Source organism: Erinaceus europaeus, chromosome 1, assembly GCF_950295315.1.
Source record: "Erinaceus europaeus chromosome 1, mEriEur2.1, whole genome shotgun sequence".
Lineage (NCBI taxonomy): Eukaryota > Metazoa > Chordata > Mammalia > Eulipotyphla > Erinaceidae > Erinaceus > Erinaceus europaeus.
In genome coordinates this window covers 131,640,111-131,666,964 of record NC_080162.1, presented here as the reverse complement: position 1 = coordinate 131,666,964, position 26,854 = coordinate 131,640,111, and the positions used below count along the sequence as shown (strand labels likewise).

General features: G+C 37.1%; 1 protein-coding gene across 1 annotated transcript in view; it reads right to left on the bottom strand.

Moving 5' to 3' along the window:
- Positions 1–26,854, bottom strand: part of CSMD3 (CUB and Sushi multiple domains 3) — a 1,712,448-nt gene that overhangs the window by 564,303 nt on the left and 1,121,291 nt on the right. Inside the window, exon 32 of the mRNA XM_060195764.1 lies at positions 21,317–21,433. Within this exon, the coding sequence (XP_060051747.1) occupies positions 21,317–21,433 (117 nt within the window). The remainder of the gene's footprint in view (positions 1–21,316; positions 21,434–26,854) is intronic.

The window sequence follows — 26,854 nt, the reverse complement described above, 5'->3', positions numbered from 1 at the left end:
TTCTTTTATGGAAAAATCATCTATTGTCAAGTAATAGGTGGCTCCTTTCCTTTGAAACTGTTAACTAGGCAAATTAGCTTCAGGTCGCTCAAATGCCTCTTTTTTTTCTTTTTCTTTTCTTTTTTTTTTTTTTAAGAGAGAAATGGAGTTGCTTATGCTAACCTCCACCAAGACTTAATATTATCCAAACTGCAGTTTCAACCTTTATCAAAACGTTTAAATTCAATAATCTGGAGGACTTTGAGCAGCTGGAGGAGAGAGGCAATCTGCATGACAAGGACCCCCACACCTGCTGCCTTCCCCAATGGGATACAACTTTGCCTGAAGCCATCCTCTTTTCTTTGTTAGTCACCTTTGTTCCACCCACTTGTTTTTTCAGGGGAGGAAACATAATACTTATGCAAAAGACTTTCCCTGCTTGAGGCTCTAAGGTCCCAAATTCAATCTTACTTTTTTAATGGATTTTTTTTTGTTATTGGGGGATTAATGGTTTACAGTCAACAGTAAAATACAGTAGTACTTGTATGACATTTCTTAGTTTTCCACATAAGACTCTAACCCCCACCTACGTCCTTCTCTGCCATCATGTTCCAGGACCTGAATACTGTCTACTTCAGAGTCCTTTATTTTGGTGCAGTACTGTATTGAACATGTAACCCTAAACCCTAGTAACTATAGTAACCATAGTGTGCCGTCATAGTGTGATAATACAGAAATATATATATGCATAGATAAGATGTCAACCAGAACCTAAATGGCCAATGGAAATGTAACCTTAAAACCAGAGGCAAGTTAAGTATAAGTAAATGCTCAAAATCAGCTGAATGAAGCACTTCCACCATTACGGACAGGATGCTGCCCGTTTGGCTAAAAACTAAAGCACAACGTGGCTAGCCTAAGTAACAGCTTCTCCAGTTCCAGGGCCCCTCGCTAATCTGGTCCTGCCAGCAGACAAAAGGACCTCCTTCCTGCTACATAGCAGGTGGTGATTACACTGTGAGCCTTGCCTGTGAACAACTATTAAGTAAAGAGAGGGTATGCTGTTGACTGTGTGATTGTGTGAATTGTGTGACCTTTCTCTGGCATCTAAAATAAGTAAAAAAAAAAAAAAAAAAATCATTGCTTAACCCCGACAAGCTCTCAGAGTGAGTCCTTGCTCTGATTCCTTTGCTGCAACAAGTACACAAAATCCAGTCCAAGAACTGCTTTGTGTTTTCCCGTCTGTTCTTATTTTTCAAATTCTGTTTATGAGTGGGATCATCCCATATTCCTCCTTCTCTTTCTAGGTTATCCCACTTAACATAATTCCTTCAAACTCTACCAAAGATGAAGTGAAGAATGTGAGTTCACCATTTATAAGAGCAGAGTAGTATTCCATTGTGTAAATATACCACTACTTTCTTAGACACTTAACTATTGTTGGACATCTAGGTTGCTTCCAGGTTTTGGGTATTACAAATAGTGCCTCTATAGTTATACACACATCATTTAAGATGGATGTGCTTGGTTTTTTAGGATATGTCCCCAGGAGAGGAACTGTAGGAATTGCAAGGTAAGGTAATTCATAGAGTTCTCTAGATTGCTCTCCACAGGGGTTGGATCAATTTACATTCCCACCAGCAGTGCAGTTCCTGTGTCCCCACAACCTCCCCAGCATTTGTTGCTGCTACCTTTTCTGATGTATGACATTCTCACAGGAGTGAAGTGGTATCTCATTGTTGTTCATAATTGAATTTCTCTAATAATCAGTGACTTGGAGCATTTTTTTTTTTTATGTTTGTTGGCCTTTTGGATATCTTCTTTGGTGAATACTCTGTTCATATTCTCTTTCTACTTTAGGATGATATCATTTTTTTTTTTCTGAGTTTGGTGAGTTCTTTATAGATTTTTACTATTATCCTCTTGTCTGATGTAAAGCATGTAAAGATCTCCCATTCTATATAGTGTCTCACTGTTTGGGTGGTGGTTTCTTTTGCGGTGCAGAATCTTCTTAACGTAATGTATATCCATTGGTATATTTAATTTTAATTTTATTTGTTGTTAATAGGTTCTTTTACAAGATTGTAAGATTAAAATATATAGTTCCACAAACACCCACAAAGTTCTGTATCCCTACTCTCTCACATTCCAAAGATAACCACCATAATTCTCATAAATCTTACAAATAGTTTGCTTGCTTTTTTTTTTTTTGGCAAGCTCATGTAAATTAAATGTCTAGATTCCACATATGAATAAACCATCTGATAGTTGTCTTTCATCTCATTACTTATTTTACTAAGCATAATCACCTCCAGTTCTATCCATTTTGTCCCAAGGGATGCAATATTATATTTTTTATTACAAAGTAGTATTCCATGGAGTATATATGAATAACTCTTTAGCTAGTCATCTGATGGTGGTATCTTGGCTGCTCTCACTCTTTGGCTATTGTGAATAATGTAGCTATGAACACAGGGAAGCATATGTCCCTTCAGATTAGTACTTCAGTGTCTGCTGGATATATGCCTAAGAGTGGTATTGCTGGATCATAAGGTAATGCCATTTTTATTTGTTTAAGGACTTTCCATACAGTATTTCAAAGGAGCTGTACCAGGTTGCGTTCCTACCAGAAGTGAAGCAGAGTTCCATTTACTCCACAACCTCTCCAATACCTGTCATCTCCTTCCTGGTTTGCTGATGTGAGCCATTCTCTCAGGTGTGAGATTAGATATAGTTTCTCTAGTTATAAGTGAAATGGAGATTTCTTCATGTTTCTGTGGGCCATAGGTATCTCTTATTTAGAAAGCTGTTAACTTAGTTCTTTGGCCCACATTTTTATTGGATTTTTTTTTTTTCTTGTAGCTCTGTACCAATTCTGTATCAGTTGCTTGTCTGATCTGTGATGTGCAAATATCTTCTCCCATTTACTGGGCTGCTTGGTTATTCTAGTGTAGTTTGCTTTTGATGTGCAGAAGTGTTTTTTTTTTTTTTTTTTTTTTTTACTTTCATGTAATCCCATTCATTTACTGTTGTTTTCACTTCCCATGCCCAGGGGATTGAGTGTCTAAATATATCTTTGATATGAAGGTCCTGTAACATTTCACCAACATTTTCTTTTATAAATTTTAGAGTTTCTGGTCCAATCTCTAGATCTTTAATTCATTTTGATTTGACCTTAGTGTGTGGTGTTGGGTGTTGGTCTACATGGAGCTATCAAATTTTCCCAGCACCATTTGTTGAAGAGACCTTATTTACCACACTGAATTGTTTTGGCCCCTTTGTCATATATTAAGTGGTTGTATATGTGTGGGCTTATTGCTGGGATTTCAATTCTTCTCCAGTGATCCAAGTGTCCATTTTTATTCCTGTGCAATGCTATTTTGATTATGATTGCTTTGCAGTATAAACTGAAGTTGGGAAGTGTGAAACCTTCATATTTTTTCTCAGAAGTGCTTTGGCAATCCCTAGCCTTTTGTGTGATGTTTTTAGTTCCTTTATCTTTTCTGTCTGCTTTTGGTATATGGGTGATGGACAAGGGCATAGATCTGTCAACCTTTCTTCCTCTTCTCTCCTTTAGCTGTGGAAGCTAATTAGAAATATTGAACTCTTTTTCCTTGAACACAAGTGAAAAATGCCAAACATGCCATCATAAAACTAAGCAAAAGTATTTTTATCCTAATATCACCCATAACCAAATTAATAACCCCCTCCCAAGCCAATCCCCTTTGCTTGTCTCTTGCATGTAATTTTTGACCTGACTTGAGAGTCTGCTCTAATCTCCCCAGAAAATATTATGTATGAAATAAGAAAAATTCACAATACTTTTCTGTTTCTGTGGTTTTATCTGTCCTAAAATCCAACTATAGGATACACCCAATAACTGATGCAGTGAGGAGTGTGTCATGTCTTGACCACCACAACTGGGGTGATCTTTCTTTTCTTTTGGCTGAGTGACTATTTCTGCTAGCAAACAAACATTGGCATATATTATTTTATGTTGCATTAGCTAGTCTACTAACTTTTTTTAAAATCATGATTTAAAAAAGATTCAGAAAGCTTGATTACTGACAATTAGAAACAGGAGTTAGAGTCATTAATGAAGTGAATCTGGGTTGAACATTTTAGCCTAAATCTGACTGTGTATTTCATGCTGAGTCATATACAGAATTCATCATAACATGTGGTCAATGCTTGCTATAGAGACATGAATCCAACTTTGTGACTATTGGTCCTGTGTCTCAACCAGGCATTGACAGCTTTTCTATAGTGTTCAGGAAAAATACTGATACTTTTTGCACTATGAGTCTATTCAGTGGTTACTTATGTTAAAGAGTGTCATGCTGATTATATTTCTTAAAACAAATATTCAACTGAAATCCTATAAAAATGCCTTAGTTATTTCTACTGCTCTGACACCTTTGCAACAGATACTGCTTGTTGAGATAAAAGAAAGAGAGAGAGAGAGAGAGAGAACCAATCGAATACAGCAGTATATTAAAATGATTGTTCATCATGACCAAGTGGAATTTATTCCAGGAATACAAGGCTGGTTCAATATATGTGATCAATCAATGTCATTCACCACATCAATAAAAGCAAAGCCAAAAACTACATGATGATCTCAATAGATGCAGAGAAAGCCTTTAACAAAATTCAACACCCATTCATGCTCAAAACACTACAAAAAATCAGAAGACATGGAAAATTATTTAAGGTAGTGGAGTCCATATACTGCAAACGTACTGTCAACATCATACTGAATGGACAGAAGCTGAAAGCATTTCCCCTCAGACTGGGGACTAGACAGGGCTGTTCATTATCACCATTACTTTTCAGCATAGTACTGGATGTTCTCACCATAGCAATCAGGCAAGAGAAAGGAATTAAAGGAATACAGATAGGAAGGGAAGTAGTCAAACTCTCACTATTTGCAGATGATATGATAGTATACATAGGAAGACTTAAGAATCCAGCAAAAAGCTACTGGAAGTCATTAGGCAATATAGCAAGGTGTCAGGTTACAAAATCAATGTACAAAAATCAGTGGCATTTCTTTATGCTAACACTAAGTCCAAAGAAGAGGACATCCAGAAATAATTCCCATTCACTGTTGTAGCAAAATCAATAAATCTTGGAATAAACCTGACCAAAGAAGTGAAAGATTTGTACACTGAAAACTATGAGTCACTATTCAAAGAAATAGAAAACGATAATGGAAAGACAATTCATACTCATGGATTGGAAGAATTAATATCATCAAAATGAATATTCTCCCTAGAGCCACTCAAATTCAATGCAATAACTATCTAAGTTCCACCAAGTTTTTTCAAGAGAATAGAACAAAGATTACAATCATTTATCTGGAACCAGAAAACACCTAGAATCACCAAAAAAAAAAAAAAAAAAAAAAAATCTTGAGGAAAAGAAACAGAAATGGAGGCATCACACTCCCAGATCTCAAACTATATTATAAAGCCATCATCATCAAAACAGCCTGGTACTGGAACAAAAATAGGTACACAGAACAGTGGAACAGAACTGAAAGTTCAGAAACTAAACCCCCATACCTATGGGCATCTAATCTTTGAAAAGGGGGCCAAAAGTATTAAAATGGAGGAAGGAGGCTCTCTTCAATAAATGGTGCTGGGAAAACTGGGTTAAAACATGCAGAAGAATGAAACTGAACCACCTTATCTCAGCAGAAAAAAAATTTAACCCCAAATGGATGAAGGACATGGATGTTAGAACAGAAACTATCAAATACTTGGTATCAAATACTAGTATCAAATACTCCCACCTAATCCTCAAGGGCATCTTTTATGACAGAAACCCAATAGCAAGAAAGACCAAAACAAAAACAAATAAGTGGGGCTATATCAAATTGGAAAGCTTCTTCACAGCAACAACAACAAAAAAAGATACCCCTTACAGAATGGGATATGATCTTCACATGCCATACATCAGGCAAGAGGCTAATAATCAAAATATATAAGGAGTTCACCAAACTTAGCAACAAAAAGGCAAATGACCCCATCCAAAAATGGGCAGAGAATATGAAGAGAATATTTACTACAGAAGAGATACAAAAGGCTAACAAACATATGAAAAATCCCTCCATATCACTGATTGTCAGAGACATGCAAATAAAGACAACAATGAGATACCACCTCACCCCTGTGAGAATGGCATACATCAAAAATGACAGCAGCAACAAATGCTGGAGAGGATGTGGGGAGAAAGGAACCCTCCTGCACTGCTGGTGGGAATGTAAATTGGTCCAACCTTTGTGGAGAGCAATCTGGAGAACCCTCACAAGACTAGAAATAGACCTCCTATATGACCCAGTAATTCTTCTCCTAGGGATATACCCCAAGGACTCCATAACACCCAACCAAAAATATGTGTACACCTATGTTCATAGCAGCACAATTCATAATAGCCAAAACATGAAAGCAACCCAGGTGCCCAACATCAGATGAATGGCTGAGAAAGTTTTGGGATATATACATAATGGAATACTATTCAGCTATTAAGAATAATGAACCCACCTTCTCTGACCTATCTTCAGTGATGTTAGAAGGAATTATATTAAGTGAGATAAGTCAGAAAGATAAAGATAAGTATGGAATGATCCCACTCATAAACAGAAGTTGAGAAAGAATAACAGAAAGGGAAACTCAAAGCAGAAACTGACTGAGTTTGGAGTATTTCACCAAAGTAAAAATCTCTGTATAGAGGATGAGGGTAGATGGTAAGCTTCACTGTGCAGGGAAGGGAGAAGGGACACAGACCTTTAGTGGCTGGATTGGTGTTAATATACACTCCAATTAACTTATAGTCTCACAGATAACTATTTAATTAACATGAGCGGGGAAAATAGATTGAAGTCTCAAACTATTTGATGCACAGACCATAGTTCTGAGCATATATTCCTTCAATATAAGCATGTAAAACTTCAAATTGGTAATCTGATTGAATTTTAACAGTAGGCTCAAATTATTAACACATTTCCAACAATGACTTTCTTTTTGAAATATTTAATCACCTATAATAGACCAGAAAGGACAGAAGCAACTGGTGGCATCACTTTTAAGATACAATTATATGTAAATAGGATTAAAGGACATAAATTATGGTGAGGTCTTGTATGATACAGTGAATCCTAACAATGGGATTTTCAATCCAATTGCCAAATAATTTAGTTTTAACAATAACTACCTACTGCCTTCTTAAAACTTAAGACAACAGGAATCTTTCCCATTCTTTGTAAAACCCATATTTCCCCCAGTCCTAGAACCTCTGGAGTGGGGCTCACTTCCCTGCATGCTTCTCTAATTTCATACCAATTGATACTGCATCTGCTGATCTCAACCACTCCTTAGTCCCATTTCAGGTGGTGAACTTCCTAACAAAGCTTCAAAACCTAGATGTAGACCTGGGCCCATGAGGTAGGGCATATGTTGTACACATGTATTCATAAGTTAGGGGAAAATATACAACTTAAAGCAAAAGTACACAATAGTTTGCAATGAGTCAATAAATGCAGCAAGCAAGTAGAAAGATCTAAAATGGGAGTGGGTCAGTAGCACAGTGGGTTAAGTGCATGTGGCATGAAGCTCAAGGACCAGAATAAGGATCCCGGTTCGAGCCAGGCTCTCCACCTGTAGGGGAGTTACTTCACAGGTGGTGAAGCAGGTCTGCAGGTGTCTATCTTTCTCTCCCCCTCTGTTTTTACCTCCTCTCTCCATTTCTCTCTGCCCTGTCTAACAATGATGACATCAATAACAATAATAACTACAACAACAAAGGGAAAATAAATAAATAAAAAATATACGTATAAAAAGAAAGAAAGACTAAAAAAAGACATCATAAAGTGCCTAGTCAAATGATTTATCTACTTAGACCAAGATAACCTCCTTACCTATTACCTATTTCATTTCCCTCAATCATTCCAAGGCTAAGCTTGTTAGACAAAGAATGGACTACAAAAGCTGGATAAGGCAAGAGACTGGCATACATTAATGATGACTCTTTGGTAACTAATAGGCCAACACGTCACCTGGGGCCCTAGTCAGGGAGTCCTGGGATTCCCACACAGACATGATGGGCCTAGACCTCTAACAGATCCCTTTCTCCACTATTGATGGTCATCTCCAGTAGGAACAACATAACTTACCACTTTGTGAGCCCCTATAGGACCTTGCCCTCAATGTGGATCAACACTGGTAGGGACTGTTCCATCCTCCAAAGGGAGGTTGGGCAATATCCTCTACGAGGAAGATGGGTCCTAAAGTTAGTCCCAACCACAGAATGTGAGTTCAGACCTACAGGGATCCAGAGGTTACATGTTTCGACAAACATGGGCCCCAGACAAAACTGATGGGGTTTATAGTTACCAATGTTTATATACCTTCTCCATATTTAGGAGCTACTCTCTTCCCCGATCCAGCTTTCTAATCCTATTTCTTACTCTGACACCATCTCTCCAGACAACACCTTTGGTCCACCTGCATATTAGCTGTCAGTCTCAGGATAAAACTAGTAAAGTCCTGGGCCCCTTGGAATATACCTAAAGTAGACCCACTAGCATTTTCTAAAATGGAGACCCGAGATGGAGACCTGCTATATTCTTGCCTTTAGGTTCCTGATTATTTAACAATTTGTTCTGCTCTATATCTCAATGTTTTTTCAGTCACCAAGTTCCAGATGATACCATGATGCCAACCTGACTTCCCTGGGCAGAGGACCCCACCAATGTGTCCTGGAGTCCCACCTCCCCAGAGTCCTACTCCACTATGAATAGAGAAAGACAGGCTGGGAGTATGAATCAACCTGACAACGCCCATGTTCAACAGAGAAACAATTACAGAAGCCAGACCTTCTGCAACCCATAATGATCCTGGTCCATACTCCCAGATGGATAAAGAATAGGAAAGCTTGGGGGCCTAGCAGCAGTTCAGCGGTTTAAGAGCACATTGCACAAAAGCACAAGGACCAGAGTAAGGATTTCGGTTCGAGCCCCGGTTCCCCAGCTGCAGGGGAGTCGCTTCACAGGTGGTGAAGCAGGTCTGCAGGTGTCTATCTTTCTCTCCCCCTCTCTGTCTTCCCTTCCTCTCTCTATTTCTCTTTGTCCTATCTAACAATAAGGACAGCAATAACAACAACAATAATAATAATAACAACAACGATAAACAACAAGGGCAACAAAAGGGAAAAAACAGCCTCCAGGAGCAGTCGATTCGTAGTGCAGGCACTGAGCCCCCAGCAATAACCCAGGAGGCTAAAAAAAAGAATAGGTAAGCTTTCTAGGGAGAGTATGGGATACAGAGCTCTGGTGGTGGGAATTGTGTGGAATTGTACCCCTTTTATTCTATGGTCTTGTCAATATTTTAATTTTATAAATAAATTAAGAAAGAGAAAGAGGAAGGAAGGAAGGAAGGAAGGAAGGAAGGAAGGAAGGAAGGAAGGAAGGAAGGAAGGAAGGAAGGAAGGGAGGGCAAGGAAGGAAGGAAGAAAAGCATAGAACCAATGTTGAATAGCTATGGATGTAATTCAAGCTCTAACTTCAGATACTAGAATCCTATAAAGCAACAATTTAGTTACAGGGGAAGATTGCAATCCTGATGTTACCGATTACAGATTTTACACTCTCTTCATCAAAGTATAGCTAATAACCAATATATTTTTTAATAGAGACCACAACATTTAAAATTTCTCTAAATGTGGTTGGGGGCTTGGCATGAATCTGGGTTTCACACATGTAGCACACTAACCAAGTGAGTTAGGTCACTATCCCTCTAGTAAATAATCTTGATACAAAGTGAGGAAACTAAAACTTGAAAAAGTGGTTCATAAATTTGAGCCAATATGGAACTCAAAATGCACTCTAAGAATTTATAACATAAGACATAAAATAGATCTTTAACCAGGAGGGCACAGCCTATAACCTAAAATAGTTATAAACTAATGAACAAAATCTACTCTTCATCTTAATATTCAGAATTATTGCCTGGCTAAATATTCTGTGCTAGTTATGAAAGTTGTAATTGAAGAATAAATTATTTCGTTGGCATTTATAAAAGGTCTAGCAAATTGAGACACTATCTACCTTCAGATTAAACTAATTAACATGGCTTAATAAAAATTCAAACAGGCCCTTCAGAGGTGGAAACAAACTACATATTATTTCTATATATATACATTTTTTATATGGTCCTGCCTTCTCTTCTTTTCTAAGTCTCATCTACACGTACTTATCATGAGATAAGTAGGTGTGGGGGCCCTGAAATAGCTCACATGTATAGTTCACATTTTAGGCATGTCTGTGACCTAATTTCTTTCTTTTCTTCTTCTCCTTCTTCTCCTTCTCCTTCTCCTTCTTCTTCTTCTTCATTATTATTATTATTATTTTTTACAAATGTATCTATCAGCTCTGGCTTATGGTGGTGGTGGTGCATGCAGGGAGATTGAACCTCAGACTATGGAGACAGGGGCATTAGAGTCTCTTTGCATAACCATTATGATATCTACTGTCACTCCTTTTTCTTTCTTTATTGGAGGTTAATTGGTCACAGTCAACAGTAAAGAACAGTAGTTTGTACATGTGTAGCATTTCTCAGTTTTCCACTTAACAATTCAGCCCCCACTACGTCCTCCTTTGCCATCATGTAACCTAATTTCAAGGCAGGACCTTATTGCAATAAATAGAGCTTTGCTACTATGATCTCTTTCATTCTCTCTTTATCTCTAACTAAAACAAGACAAATCACTAACAACAACAAGCAAACAAAAACACCAAACAAGACTTACTTAGAGAAAGGGTATTTGTCCCTTTTGTTTCCCCATTTAGCAACCTAATTTTGCTATTCTTACATCAAGAAAGCATGAAGGTTCCAATTTCTCTGTTAAATGTCCATTTCAAAGGCCTCTAACCAATAGATGCCTTCATCTTTGATGAAATACAATGCATTTTGCTTTTGGGTTTCAAGTGGCACATTAATCTGATTACTCCTGAGATATGCAACAACTCAACATTGCATATTGTCTTTGTAGACAAGATCATATTTTGCACCCATATTTTTGCAGATGCATGAGTAATGACATCAATGGATGATAATGTCTTTTAAAGAAATGGATTTGCATACCAGGTTAAACTCACATAGTACTAAGTGCAAGGACCTGAGCAAGGATCCTGGTTCAAGCTCCAGGTTCTCCACCTGTGTGTGTGGGGAGGAGGTACAGGTGTCTATCTTTCTCTCCTCCTCTCTACCTCTCCTTCCTCTCTCAATTTCTCTCTGTCCTATCCAATAAAATGGCCACCTGAAGCTATGGATTCATAGTGTAGGTACCAAGCCCTAGCGATAAATCTGGAGGCCAAAAAAAGGAAAAGAAAATGAAAATGAAAGAAATGGATTTTCCATGTCATTTAAGGTAAAAAAAAAAAAGAAAAAAAGAAAAAGAGAAGAAAGGATAATGGTTATGCAAATAACTGATGCCTGAGGTTCTCCAGGTTCTATTCTCAAGAATCACCATTAGCCTGAGCTAAGCAGTCCTATGGTAAATAATAATAATAATAATAATAATAATGCATACATACATACAAACATACATACAGACATACATACAAATAGCATTCACAGAAGGCACTGATTTCATTCCCCCACACATGATGGAAGGACCAGCTATTTCACTTAATACCTTAGCAATTATTTGCCCAGTCAAAAGCCCTTACACCCATGAAATGACTTTTGCAAGGAACTAAAGAAGTTCACTTTACCATACTGTTAAAATTAGTTTCTATTCTTTTAGATACTTTAGGATCTTAAAGTAAAACTATTTTTATAATTTTACTTTAGCCCGTTCATGCTATTACTGAAAATTGACTAAATGATATATTGTTTATGGGAAAACACACACACACACACACACACACACACACACACACACACACACCTCTAGACTATTTCTAAAATAAATTACAAGAGTTACTGTCTTCCAGAGACTCCTTAACAGTAAAAAGTTGAACATCTTTCTTTCATGCCTTTCAGAGTGTTTGGAACACCTATGCATGACAGCCATAAGTTGCCCAGGGAGTTCTGACACAAAAATCCCCTCTTCCAGGGGCCGGGTGGTGGCACGTCTGGTTGAGCACACGTGTTATAGTGGGCAAGGACCTGGGTTTGAGTCCCTGGTCCCCACCTGTAGGGGAAAGTTTCACAAGTGGTGAAGCAGTGCTGCAGGTGTCTCTCTGTCTCCTCTCTCTATCTCCCCCTTCCTCTCAATTTCTGGCTGTCTCTATCAAATTAATAAAGATTTAAAAAAATTTAAAAACAAAACCAAACAAACAAAAACTCCTCTTCCACATGGCATGCCATCAGGTAACATTTGATAAGTCTACAGTCCAGGATTTCTAGAAACAAAAGCTGCCACAGACCCTGTGTCCATGGTCTTTTGTATCTCCCTTCCTCTCCTCTCAATTCTTCCCTATCTTATCAAATGAAAATAACAAAGAAAAAATGTCCACTAGGATACTAGGATCAGTGGATTTGATGTGCCGCCACCAACCCCTAGCAATAAACCTGGTGGCAATTCAAATATTTATAATTAACAACAATACACTATCTTCCTTATTTTGAAGTAACAGACTCAACAATGAGGACTGCCTTTGCTGCAACTATACATGTAATAGGTTTCACTGAAGCACACAATTTTAATAAAAGAGCTTCATTTTCTTTTCACTTGCTCTAACAAGCAATGATGAATTCCAGAAGTAAATTTAAAATGAACACATTTAGTGAACATTATTTGTCTTTGTTAGATAAGTAAGCTCAATATTTAGAGATGGCTATTAGTCATTGATTTTGGTACAACTGTAGTATTAAAAAATGGAGTGTCAGATATTTTAAATATTAAATGTGAAAAGCTTTTATTGACCACAAATGTTCACTCATCATGAACACTTAACATCAAGAAAAACAGAATGCTAATAGGACATTCTTTCTGACCTAATGAGTATAGGAAAAAAAAAGTCTCAAAACAAATTGTCACTGAAACATGGAGAGAAAAAATAATATACTACTAAATCAACCATAAAAATAGGTAAACACAAAATAAATTACACAACTGTGTTGGATAAAACTGATCACCTAGAAATCAGATCAAAAGGCAAATGTCCAAATAGGAAGCATGAGGTCCTAGTTTTGATTGCAAATACTCCATGTGTTGGTCTGACTGGTACTTTCTCTCTGATCCTTGTTCTCATATACACAACAATAAATAGGTATTATACAAAACAATGTGAGTGCAATTTATAGTACAGAGTACACAGGATATAAGAATGTTAGCTTCAAAATAAAGGATGACAATAGACAACTTTATATACACAGGTAAAAATACATTAATGCATGTTAAAAGGTCCAGATAGTCAAAACATAAAAACAGAATAGGGGTTAGGAGTTAGCTCATTTGCAGGGCATACACTTTGCTGTGCACAAAGTCCTACATTCCAACTCTGGTGCCACAGCAGAGTGTGCACCTACTCCCCTCCCATATGTACATTTGAAATTAAAAAAAGAATGAAAAATAGATCCTAGGAGCAGTGGAATTATGCATATGCAATTCCCTGTTGACAAACCAAAAAAAAGGGAATATGCACATTGATAGTGTGGGAATGTTTTAATTCCAAATCACTGATTTCATATTTTCTTCCTATGTTCCATGGAGGTCTAAGTTAAACAAACAAACAAACAAAAAATAAAACATAACAAATAAACAAAAAGAAAAGGTGTGTTGACTAATGAGATAGGAAGGACGAGAGAGTCATTCCTGCATATGCAATGCCAAAAATCATACTTGAGGCTTACAGATCTTGCGTTCTGCTGCTATCCCATTAGATAGCAGAGCAGCAGAAGAATTAGTTTTGTTCCTTTGCTTTAGATGAGTAAGAGAGTGAAAGATATGACAGCAAAGAAGCTTCCTGAAATGAATTGTGGGCTGGACTCAAACCTGAGTTGTACACATGGCAAAGTGGGACACTATCCAAATACGCTATTTTGCCTATCAGACCTAGATTTTAAAAACTACTTTCAGAAAAAAGAACAACAGTATAATCAGCAATGTACAAGGTAAGATATAAATCCAATGTAAAATGAGCAAAGGTATCAAAGAGATACTTCTGTGTGGACATACATTGACTAGATTGCCATGAGTATATAAAATATATATTTATCTTCACTTTTTAGTAGAGAAATGCTGGTCCAATTCAGTTCAAAAGAGTTCTAAGAACACATCAGTGAGAAAGGTGTACATCAAAAGGAATAACCAGAAGTAGAGCGAAGGTGTAGAAAAAAACAAACAAACAAAAAACAATCTTCATGAACTGTTGTGGAATGTGAACTGGTGCAAATATTCTGCAAAACAGCACGGAATTTCTTTAAGAAACTCAAAACATAGCTACTAAATGATTCAACAACACTATTCTGGGTATCTACCTAAAGAATATGAACACATTGGGGAGTCGGGCTGTAGCGCAGCGGGTTAAGCGCAGGTGGCGCAAAGCACAAGCAACTGCATAAGGATCCCAGTTCGAACCCTGGCTCCCCACCTGCAGGGGAGTCACTTCACAGGCGGTGAAGCAGGTCTGCAGGTGTCTATCTTTCTCTCCCTCTCTCTGTCTTCCCCTCCTCTCTCCGTTTCTCTCTGTCCTATCCAACAACGACGACAATATTAACTACAACAATAAAACAACAAGGGCAACAAAAGGGAATAAATGAATAAAATAAAAATATCAAAAAAAATTTAAAAAAAAATATGAACACATTATTGAAATAAAAATAGATAAATTCAAAGATCAACAAAACACAAAAATTTTATCTACAACACTGTGATAACATATAGAATAACTAATATGTGGAAACAACTGAAGTGCTTGTCAATAGATGATTGGTTAAAGATACAGTATATGCCATCATGTAACAATATTCAGCTATCAAAAACTGAGAAATCCATTTGCAGCAAAATGGAAGGAACTTAAGGGGATTATGCAAAATAAAATAAGTAAGGAAATAAAGATATGTATTTACTTGGATTATTTAACCTATGTGTAGAATGTAAGACTGTAAAAGTAATGAATACAAATTCAAAATAAAACAGTGATTACTGAGAAGAGAACTTAAAATTATTTCATGGTGAGGTAGGGGAAGGGGGAGGGGGCGGAGTAGAGTGCATGTAAGAAAGAGTGGTGGGGTTTGTGGATCAAAATTGGTAGGGAATGTTTCATTCTCTGAAGGGAGGTTGGACAACATACTCTACCTACTACCTGAGGAAGATGGGTCCTGAAATTGGCTCAGCCTGGAATGTTTCTAGCCGTGACCACAGAAAGTGGGCTCAGACCTACAGGGGTACAGAGGTTACATAGGCTCCTGTGCTGTGGGGCTATGGGCCCCAGATCAAACTGTTAGGGTTTACAGTTGACAATATTTATATACCTTTCCCATATTTGGGAGCTACTCTATTCCTTGATCCAGCTTTCTAGTCCTTTTTCCAACTATGACACCATCTCCCCAGATAATAACCTGGGTCCACCTATATATGAGATATCAGGCTCAGACAAAAACTAGTAAAGTCATTGGCCCATTGAAATGTACCTAAAATAGACTTCCTAGCTTTTTCCAAAATGGAGACCCCAAATTTTCATCTGCAATATTCTTGCCTTTAGGTTCATGATTAGTCAACAATTTGTTCTACTTTATATCTTAGCTCTTTCAGCCACCAAGTTCCAGATGCTACCATGATGCCAACCTGATTTCCCTGGGCTGAGGACCCTACCATGTGTCTTGGAGCCCTGCCTCCCCAGATCCCTGCCCCACTAGAGAAAGAGAGAGACAGGATGGGAGTATGGACCGACCTGTTAATGTTCATGTTCAGTGGAGAAGCAATTACAGATACTAGACTTTCCACCTTCTGCACTCCGTAATGATCCTACTCCCAGAGGGATAAAGAATAGGGAAGCTATCAAGGGAGGGGATTTGATATGGAGCTCTGGGGGTGGACATTGTGTGGAAATGTACCCCTCTTAGCCTATAGTCTTGTCAGTATATCCATTTTACAAATACAAATTTAAAAAAATTAATACTTGGGAGTCAGGCAGTAGAACAGTGGATTAAGCGCATGGAAAAGTGCAAGGACCAAAGTAAGGGTCCTGGTTCAAGCCCCTGGCTCCCCATCTGTAGGTGAGTCACTTCACAAGTGGCAAAACAGGTCTAGAGGTGTCTTTCTCTCCCCCTCTCTGTCTTCCCCTCCTCTCTCCATTTCTCTCTGTCCTATCCAACAATGACATCAATAACAACAACGATAACTAAAAGAAGGGCAACAAAAGTGAATAAAAAATAAAAATAAAAAGATTAAAATTAAGAGGAATCACCAAGAGTGTGCTTATATGTGCCTGTGTGTGTGCATGACTGTGTGTATGTATGTGATTATTAACAGGGTTCCACTGCTCTGGGCTAATTTTATCTGAAAGAAAGATGACTGAGAGTGTAGAGGTGGGGCAGTGGGGTGGGGGTAGAAGATACCACAGAACTAAAGCTTCTTCCACAGTGGGGGCACACTTCCAAGTGAATTTACTACCTTGTCAACCAACAATTACATTTTACTTCTGCATTAACATTTAAAAAACATTTAAAATGAGCTCATAGTAGATTCAGTTGGAACTTAAATATAATAGCTGCTACTGTTTGAAGAAAAAAGGACAGACACTGACACAGTAACAGGGAAGATACATGAACATTGAAAAGGGGTCCAGGAAGACACAAAGTAATGCCTCTTATAAACCAGGAATGTGAAGGATTATTAGGAGCTGCCTGAAATTAAGAAAAAACCAGGGAGGATTCTGCTCTAAAGTCTTAAAAGGGTATGTGGTGGGACTAATCACTTAACTTCAGGTACATACTCTTTAGAACTGTGAGAAAATAATTGTACTTGTATTAAGTCATATGGTTTGTGGTATTCTGTTAAAGAAGTTACACAATTTACTCATTCAATCTCTCCTTCTCCTTCCCCCTTACAGATAATTCCTAAAATAGATGAGGGCCATTTTAGGGAAATATTGGTGGGAGAAGTGGGAGGGGTGACAATGCCAAAAGACAATAATATTTCATGTCAAACTAATTTAGGTATTTTGTTACTAACAGTGAACCATTTCTTCTGATTAACAGTTGAAAGAATCCTTCTCTGGGGCTGGGCAGTGGCGCACCTGGTGAAGCACACATAATACTAAGTGCAAGGACCCAGGGAAGGATCAGCGTTCAAGACCCCACTCCCCACCTGCAGGAGTGAACACTTCGGGAGCTGTGAAGCAGGTCTGCAGCTGTACGTCTTTCACTCTCCCCATCTCCCTCTCCTCTCAATTTCTCTTTGTCCTATCCAATAAAACAGAAAAAAAAAAAAATGGGAAGGAATAGTGGATTCCTAGTGCTGGTGCCAAGCCCCAGCAATAACCCTGGAGGGAAATAAACAAAAACAAACAAAAAACATCCTTCCAGGGCCAGGATAGTTCACTTGGATAGTGTGTCTGTTTTTCAATGTGTGCTACCCAGGGTTGAGCCCAATCACCACTGCTCTGCTGGACAAAGCTGCAGTACTGTGGTGTTTTATCTCTCCCTCTCCCTTTCCTTGTCCCTCTCCCTCTCCCTCCCACTCCCTCTGTCTACAGGAAAAAGTCTTCCCAGAGCAGTGAAGCCCTAGCAAACAGCATAGACAAAAAATCAATCTTTGCAGTTGATTTGCCAGTAGAGTTATCTTGTGTACAAATCAAACTTACTAGATTCAATTCTACACTGGCAACAGTAGGTAAAGAAAGCATTGGAATCACCTAGGGCTGTAAGAAAACAAACTAGTTCATCTGAGTATCTGAACAAATTGTCATCTGTTCTGACATCAGAGGGAAAATGTCCCATTTAAATTATTCAGAGATAACATGGTTTATACAAAACCAAGTCAATGATTTTCTGAAGATGACTGAACGTATGTTCACTGGTAATCCTGACTATGCCATTTCTCCTTACTTAACTTTAGAACAAGGACTTTTGTCAAAATAAATAAATAAATAAATAAATATTTGAAAAATGGAATCCCTATAAATTGAGTGAATATAACCAGTATTAAACTAAAAAACTTAGAAAATAAAATTCTAAAAGTATTAGCATATACAAGTATAAAAGGGATTATAATTTTTGCTAAATAACAGGAAAGGAGAAAAAGGTGAGAAGTGATATAGGTAGTGAAAGTACATCAAAATGACATAAAACAGAGGTTGGCATGATAACAAGGAAATCATAGAAAAGTGAGAATGAGAAACAGTAGAAGCAATTTAAGAGTTTTGATGAGAACAATGTATAAAGAACCAATTAATATTGCTTGATCACCTCACATAAGAGAGGTAAGAAGTAGGAATAGGAAGAAGTCAATGATCAGTATTGACTCAGTCCTGCTCCTTAGCACACAAAAGACTTTAACAATTAGGTGATTGATCATCAACTGGAGATGCAAAACACAAAATACTTGTTTTCATGCTTCTTTGATTACATGAAACAATGCTAAGTTTTTTTGAAGCCATGTATAATCTATTCCAGGGATATGACTGTTTTATTTCATGGAGAGGGCTATGGATGAGAATCTAAATGTATATTTATGCACTTGTTTGTGTCTGTCACCTAACAGTTCTATTAAGAAGGCATATATATAATTTCATTAAAAAGAAACTTAAGGTTCTGGCCGATAATGTGATTTTCTCAATAAAAAAAGAACACATTAATTTGGGCTCTGAATGCAGAATGCTGACCACATAGCTGACATCCTGTTATTCCAACAATACTGAGCATGAACTATGTGGAGACAAACTTTATATAACTCTTTCTCAAAGACATTATGTAATTTGTCACATATGATGTGACAAGCTGAAATTAGTATCTGTCTTATTTTATATGCAGCTTAAAATAATGGTGCAACCCAGGATGCTGGCTAGGCTTCCCTGGATTGAAGACCCCACCAATGTGTCCTGGAGCTCAGCTTCCCCAGAGACACACCTTACTAGGGAAAGAGAGAGGCAGACTGGGAGTATGGACCGACCAGTCAACGCCCATGTTCAGCGGGGAAGCAATTACAGAAGCCAGACCCTCTACCTTCTGCAACCCTCAACGACCCTGGGTCCATGCTCCCAGAGGGCTAGAGAATGGGAAGGCTATCATGGGAGGGGGTGGGTTATGGGGATTGGGTGGTGGGAATTGTGTGGAGTTGTACCCCTCCTACCTTATGCTTTTGTTCACTAATCCTTTCTTAAATAAAAAATTAAAAAAAAAATAATAATGGTGCAACATTTATAAAAAAAGATATTTCTTAACTAATAAGTCTAACATACTTGATGTATATCTACAAATAATACAGTAAGACTACGTAGTAGGAAAATTTCACTGATTATTGATTACAGATTCTTTAGGAATCTGTTAATTAACTTTTATTTTAATCAGTGATTTTTCAGTCTCCTTTTGAACATATATGCAAACGATCTATGGGCGGTCAGCATGTTTGTGACAGAAAAGGGAACAGCTGACTTTTATTTCATGTGTTTTGACCACATGTTTTTCTAAACATAGAACTTAATAGGTGAGTCGAGGGTAGTGCACCTGGTTAAGCGCACATGCGCAAAGTGCAAGGACCAACTAAGGATCCCGGTTTGAACCCCTGGCTCCCCACCTGGAGGGGGGTCCCTTCACAGGCAGTGAAGCAGGTCTTCAGGTGTCTATGTTTCTCTTCCCCCTCTCTGTCTTCCCCTCCTCTCTCCATTTCTCTCTGACCTATCTAACAATGGCGACAATAATAACTACAACAATAAAACAACTAGGGCAACAAAAGGGAATAGATAAATAAATAAAATAACTTAATAGAACAAATTAATGGTTTATAAAGAGGATTCAGAGAGTCTTGCTGTCTTCTAGAACATTACTACTAGGAGTCTAACACTTTTGGAAACTAAGGTAATAAACCCCTCTAATAAGGGAAGGCCTCTCTTTTGCACAAAAGAAAAAAAAGGTAAAACAAACAGAAAAACAAACAATCCACAGTTAAGTTAGTAAAGTTTTTCATTTTAAACTGTCATTCTCTTCATGATCAAAGAGTTCATCTCTGATTCAACCTATCAGTATGCTAGGAAGAAGAAATATTTTATAGATGACAGAAACAGGCATCTTGCTAATGCTGGCATCATCATTCATTGTCAAAGTTAAAAAGGCTTAGTACTTATTTTCTGATAACAATGCTTTCTCAAGTAAGTTAAGGAAACACTTCTTGGGGGTGTTTCAGAGGAGAGATAGGGAGAATAACTAGGAAGTCATCTGTTATAAGAAATTGGACTGGAAACATCAGCTTATTTTATCAGCAGAAACTTTATCAAGATATGACTGATTCAACAATCATAGTATGATAAAATCTAGGACCTTTAGCTAAAATATTTGGTCTTTCAGACCAAACACCATTTATATCAATAGAAAGTTCTTTGCTCTGTAACAAAAATGCTGCAAATCTAGATTTTAAAATTCTGACCTTTCAGCCTCTCTCCCATCTTTTACTGCTCACTAAGTTTCCTTTGTTTATCCACCCATAAATATAGTCTATCCTGGGTTAGTTCCAGATGCAATTCAGATCCCAAACCTTAGGAGCTGCTAAGTGATTTCTAAGACTGGTGATCAGAGAGATGTGAAGGCAGCAATAGACACACTGTCTTCTCAGTGCCAACAGAGAACAGATTGTCAGGTTGACAAGATGAGCTGAACTCTCCTTTGCTGTCTTTTCATATTCACTGCTATCCCTGAAACTAGGTGCTTAAATCCTAAATAACTTGTTTCTAGAAGTGTGTTCAGAAAGCACAAAGATGATTCAACTGCTTTTACATATCCTTTTAGCATTATAATAGTAGTTCCATTTTTGACTTTTTGTATATTTCACAGAGCAGGCTTTGTGTTACGATAATTTTCCATTTTATGTGATTCTGATATAAAGGCACTTGCAAGGTTACTGGATGTATTTAATTAAAAAAATTAAAAACAATCCTGTTTTCATTTTTATATTGTTGTTCACCTGTGTACTTGGCTATAAATTCAGATTGAGTAAAATAGCCTAAATTGTTATTACTATTGTAAAACTAATTTAAAAGAGCTGCAGAGTAGGGAAATAAATTAATTCTTTATAAATACCATATCTTTTTCATTATAAAATCAATAGCAAATGGTGAAAAATAAAGTATGTTTGGAATAAAATAATATATGATAAAATGAATCTTACTTACCAAACTCTTTGGGAACTGCTATAGAATAAACACAATTATGTCCCACACTGTAATTTTTTGGATAGGTTGGTGATAGAACAGTGCCTTCTGAACCTGTTGAACGACTTCCACAGGGTGCTAGGAAATAAAAACAATAAAATTATTATGTTGGATTAAAACTATATATACTGGCCAGGGTCAGGGGCAGGTTTAAATAAAAAAAAATACATACTATATTTTCTTTACACAAAACATGACTACCGTATTTTAAAGTGCATTACTTATTTCTGCTTCTCAATAACATCTCTCTTTGTCAAATAATTTAAAAATAAACTTGACTGTTGCACAAAAAGTTTTAAAGGTTCCTATTTCCTCTCTTCTGGAAAAAAAATATAATGATTCTGTAAAGGTACCATATAAAAGTAATAATGATGTCCTTTCCTTTCATCTATAATAAAATTATAAAGACTTTGTTATCATGATAAATTGTATGCATATATGGTAAAATGTAAAGTCTACACTTATGATGTCCCCAATTTAAACATCGCATTATATGGAACATAAAAATATTGATATGTTAACCTATTCATCTAAGTAAAATAATGCCCCACTCACATTTGTTTACATGACTGTATTTGAATCAGAGGCATTAATAATGGTACAAAAGATATGCTCATCTTTATATGAACTCATCTGTAAAAGTTCTTTGTTTCAAAAAAAGAATGTGTGAGACTAGTATGTATGGTAAAAACTGTGGGTGGTGGTTCTTTTATTCACAAGACAAAGGGGATATATTATAATTCACAGTTCTGGAATTCAGAGAGAATTTATTATTAGTGGATATTTAGACACTCAAAACTTAAAAATGATAGCTGACATCCTTTGAAGTAGACAGTATCATCTGCAGAAACATGCAGGATACGAAAAGTTGAACCAAAAGAAAGTCTAGGGAATGTCAAGCTTTAGAAACTGGAGTACATGATTGAGGAGACATTATGTTCTTGAAGAGCCGAGGAAGAAGAAAGTTTCAATTAAAAGAAAGTGCTTCAAAAGGTTAAATATTGCAAATTGGCAATAAGTGAAAAGGATCCTGAGTGTATTTGGTAATTCAGAGTCCAAGGGAAGGGCCATTTTCCTACTTGCCTGTGGTTTTCTTGAAGAGTGATTTTCTTTAAACATGTTACTTGTAAGTCCTGCCCACTGCTCCATGGGAGGTTCTGATAAACTGAACCTGTGGTAGGAAATTCTACCTGACTTGCTCATGGGAGCCCTCAGGGCATAGGTGCTGATGTTCCCTATACTTCTGCTATTGCAAGGTAAGTCTTGGTTAGTGGTAGGTGGCTGTCTAGAAACACATGTTGTCTAGACACATGTAGAAGTCCATCACTACAGCTTCTTATTTAATTAGTACTAAAGCCAATAATTTGATTTCCTTCACTGTCTCTTAATTGACTTTAAACTTATGCAGGAAGAATTTTTTTTTAATTTTTATTTATAAAAAAGAAACACTGACAAAAACCATAGGATAAGGGGTACAACTCTACAGAACTCCCACCACCAGATCTCCATATCCCATCCCCTCCCCTGATAGTTTTCCTATTCTTTATCTCTCTGACAGTATGGACCCAGGGTCATTATGGGATGCAGAAAGTGGAAGGTCTGGCTTCTATAAATGCTTCCTTGCTGAACATGGGCGATGACAGGTCGATCCATACCCCCCAGCCTTCTCTCTCTTTTCCTAGTGGGGCAAGGCTCTGGGGAATGGGGCCTCTAGGACACATTGTTGGGGTCATCTGCCCAGGGAGGTCCAGTTGGCCTCATAGTAGCAACTGGAACCTGGTAGCTGAAAAAAAGAGTTAACAGAATTAAAAGAGTTAAAAAAAAAAGAGTTAAAAGCCAAACAAATTGTTGACTAAGCATGAACCTAAAGGCCGGAGTATTGAAGGTAAAGATTTGTGTCTATGTTTTGGAGATAGTTAGTATGCCTATTTTAGTCATATTCCATAGGGCCCATGACCTATGAGTTTTTTTCTGAGCCTGGCATCTGATATGCTGGTGGACCCAAGTTACTGTCTGGGGAGATGATGTCATGGCTGAGCAGGAAGAAATCTTAAATATCAAAAAAGGGCTAGAAGAGTTTCAACAAGATCAGCTTTTTACAAATTACATCTTGCAAGTCAGATCTAGCCCATGAGCTGAGGGAAGTTAAGGTTTTTTTTATACGTTTGCCAGCTCCTGGACCAAAGTAGAGATTGAAGCTTGATGCTGTAGTTGGAAAAAACAGTGAGTAATGTAAAAAGAAATGCAAAGGTAATCAGAATCTTGACCATGAACACAAAGAGAAGGAGAATACAGGGTGTCTTTGACAGTAAATGCAAAGCTGAATGTTGTTTTGATATTGTTGTTTTGTTCAATAAGGAGGAAGAAGTCATAACAAAGAGGGAGCTTTTTGGAGCACTGACCTAGAAACTTATAAAGGATAAGTTCAAGAGCAAAAGTAAAGTACTTAGCTATGGAAAGCTGTAGTGACACTTCCTCTGAAACTTGAGCAAAGGGCTGCTGGGAGATACAAATAAACAGATTTAGCTTTTATGCTGGGTATTCATTCATTGGGGTTCTTGCCTGACTCTCCTTTCAAATAGTGCTGGATGTAGTGGTGTTAGCTGGGGTTAGGTGGCTCAAGAAGACTCATGATATTTAGAAAAAAAAAAAATCAAAACTTTTGATGGATATCTGACCAAACTTTGAAAATACAGCAGTCTATTAAAAACACATACATGCATCAAACAATAAGCTGCCTTGAGGAGGATGTCTAATGAATATTCTATGCCTTTTTTTCTGATGTTCTATAAAAGGTAATAAATAGTTAGAATTAAAAATACTGAAGTTAGAACTTCCCACAACAACAAAGTGACAGTGATGATAATAACCAAAGGTGCATCCCCCTCATCACTTATTATTGTTTGAGATTAGAGTAGTCAGGTGTGTTCTTATTTCAGCACTGATAACTTTATTCAACTGATAATACTACTGATGAGACAATCATTCAAGAAGGAGCAGTATGTTTTTTCTGTTAACTTTCTTTCTGCATTTAAGGCGTTCAGTATTATAATACTTCAGATGCATGTGACAAAAGCTCTCATCTTTATATTTGAAAGCATTTATAGGAATGCAAGTTCGTGGGAGTCGGGCAGTAGCACAGCAGGTTAAGAGCATGTGATGTGAAGCGCAAGGACCGGCATCAGGAAAGCAAGTCCTTAACTCAAGTTCAGTTTTGTGACTTATTCATGAACGTTGTTTTATTCTACATTAACATATACCTGACCATTTTAATTTATGGTGTACATTTTTACTTTGCATAATAAACATTTATTATAGATATTGTTGAAAAGTCTTATTTAAAATAGGAATATGATTCTAACTACCATTATAGTAAATCACATATCCTTATGGTAATCAGTATTATGCTAAATTCTATCACTTACACTGCTACCAGTATTTTAGATTTCTTCTGGTCAGTGCTTATAGCATGGTCTAATTCAGTCAATGAGGATGAGTACCAAGCAAAACTACCACAGGTGTGTGCTCCCAGGAACATTACCTAAAATGGATTTCCTAGCTTTCTTCTACCTTAAAATACCTAATCTCATTTGCTCTAGTCCTACTTTTTGGTTTCTGTTCATTAATCATTTTGTTTCAGTTTAGGTCGTGCCACCTCCCAGACACCAAATTACAGATGCTACCATGATTTCATCCTGACCTCTCTGGGCAAATGACCTTACCAATATATCCTAGACCCTCGTACCTCCAGAGCTCTGGCCCACTCAGGAAAGATATAGACAGGCTGGGGGTATGGATAGACCTGCAAATGCCCATGTTAGTGGAGAAGCAATTACAGAAACCAGAAATCCTACCATCTGCTCCCCCAAAACAACCTTGATTGATACTCTCAGCGGGGGAGAAGTGATAGGATGAAGATAAGAGGGCTCTGAACTCCAGCTCCATCAGCACCCAGAGAGACAGAAGGAAAAGGAGAGGGACATATGGAGGTAGTAATGTTGTCATAAGTGACTTGGAAGAGAAGAGAGGATTGGATCAGGAAAAAAAGGGGGAAACTATGTAGAAACACGGACAGATAGTTGTAGAGATGATGGTTGGCCCATGTCTACAACCTTAGGGGAACTGTGGTGGATTGCAGTGGGGAAACTGAAGATTCATAACTCTGGCAGTGGGAATGGTATGGATTTAAACCCCCGTTGACATGTAATTTTGTAAAATAAAAAATAAATAAGTGATGAGTACTGTAGTAACTAACAATGTTTTGTGCAGTGTATAAATAACTAACAAAACCTAATTATACTGTGAAATATCACTTTAATTTTTTTTGCTTATAAAATCTAAATCTAATTGGAATAATGACTAAACTTGCACTTTTTCTCCTAATGTTGGTTCCTTGGAGCATACAGATAGAGGTATAGATCTCTCATATTCTCTCTCTCTCTCTCTCTCCACACACACACTATATATATATATATATATATATATATATATATATATATATATATATATAATCTAAGATAATAGCAAGCTTTATATTTCTAATTCTGCTATCAAAAAGTAGAATATAAAAATAAACCAGCAATTTGAATTCTTTTCAAAGGACTGCTGATTTACTGTTTGACTTACATCCATGGATCTTTTGCCAAACTGGCTGTGTTTTTTAATTTTTAATAATCAATATTCACTTTATACTTTAAGATAAGAGCTTAGTAGCTTCCGACTATACTGATTATAGTTGATGTGATACATATTTCTCCCACATATTACCTCAGTAATATTTTAGAATGTATGGTTTATAAAACGTGGTTCTACAGTTAAGTTGGATTAAGAAATACACGGGGAAAAGAAACGTGGTTCTCTGCTATAAAACGTCATTTAGGCCTCAGTAAGGCTTGTTCTTTGTCACAATCAGATTGAAATCCTAAAATGCGCTATCACATTGGCAGTAATTCAATTATTTGCATTATTGATTGTAATTAGATACAATTATGCAGCACCAAAGAATTGTGTTATGCATTTACATATAAAGTCAAAGTGTTTTAAAGACTTAAAATGTCACAGTCTATTACAATAGATAGTTTTCACTGACACCATCTCTCTGACACTTGGAATTTAGTACATATTTGGTGCTTGTATTCTCCTATAGTTTATCATCTTTCTCCTCTCTAGCATTTTGTCACAATCCAGACTCCTAACAGTTTCCAGTTGGGCTTTTCTAGTTTCATTTATCCCTACAATTTTTTTACTGCTGTTAGAGGTTTTCACAACTGATGGGTTTGGAGTTTCCCTTTTCCTACTACAGTTTTGACACACAGAAGTTTCCCTGTTAATGTCTGCTATATGATGGAGGAAAGTATGCCTATAAGACTAGGCTACTATAAATTAGTCTTCTGTCACACAGTAAAAAATATGTCATGTCTTTAAGTAATTACTACAGAATATTTCTTTAGTCCAAAAAAGAATGGACAACATATTCTATTTTTAAAAACATATATGGCA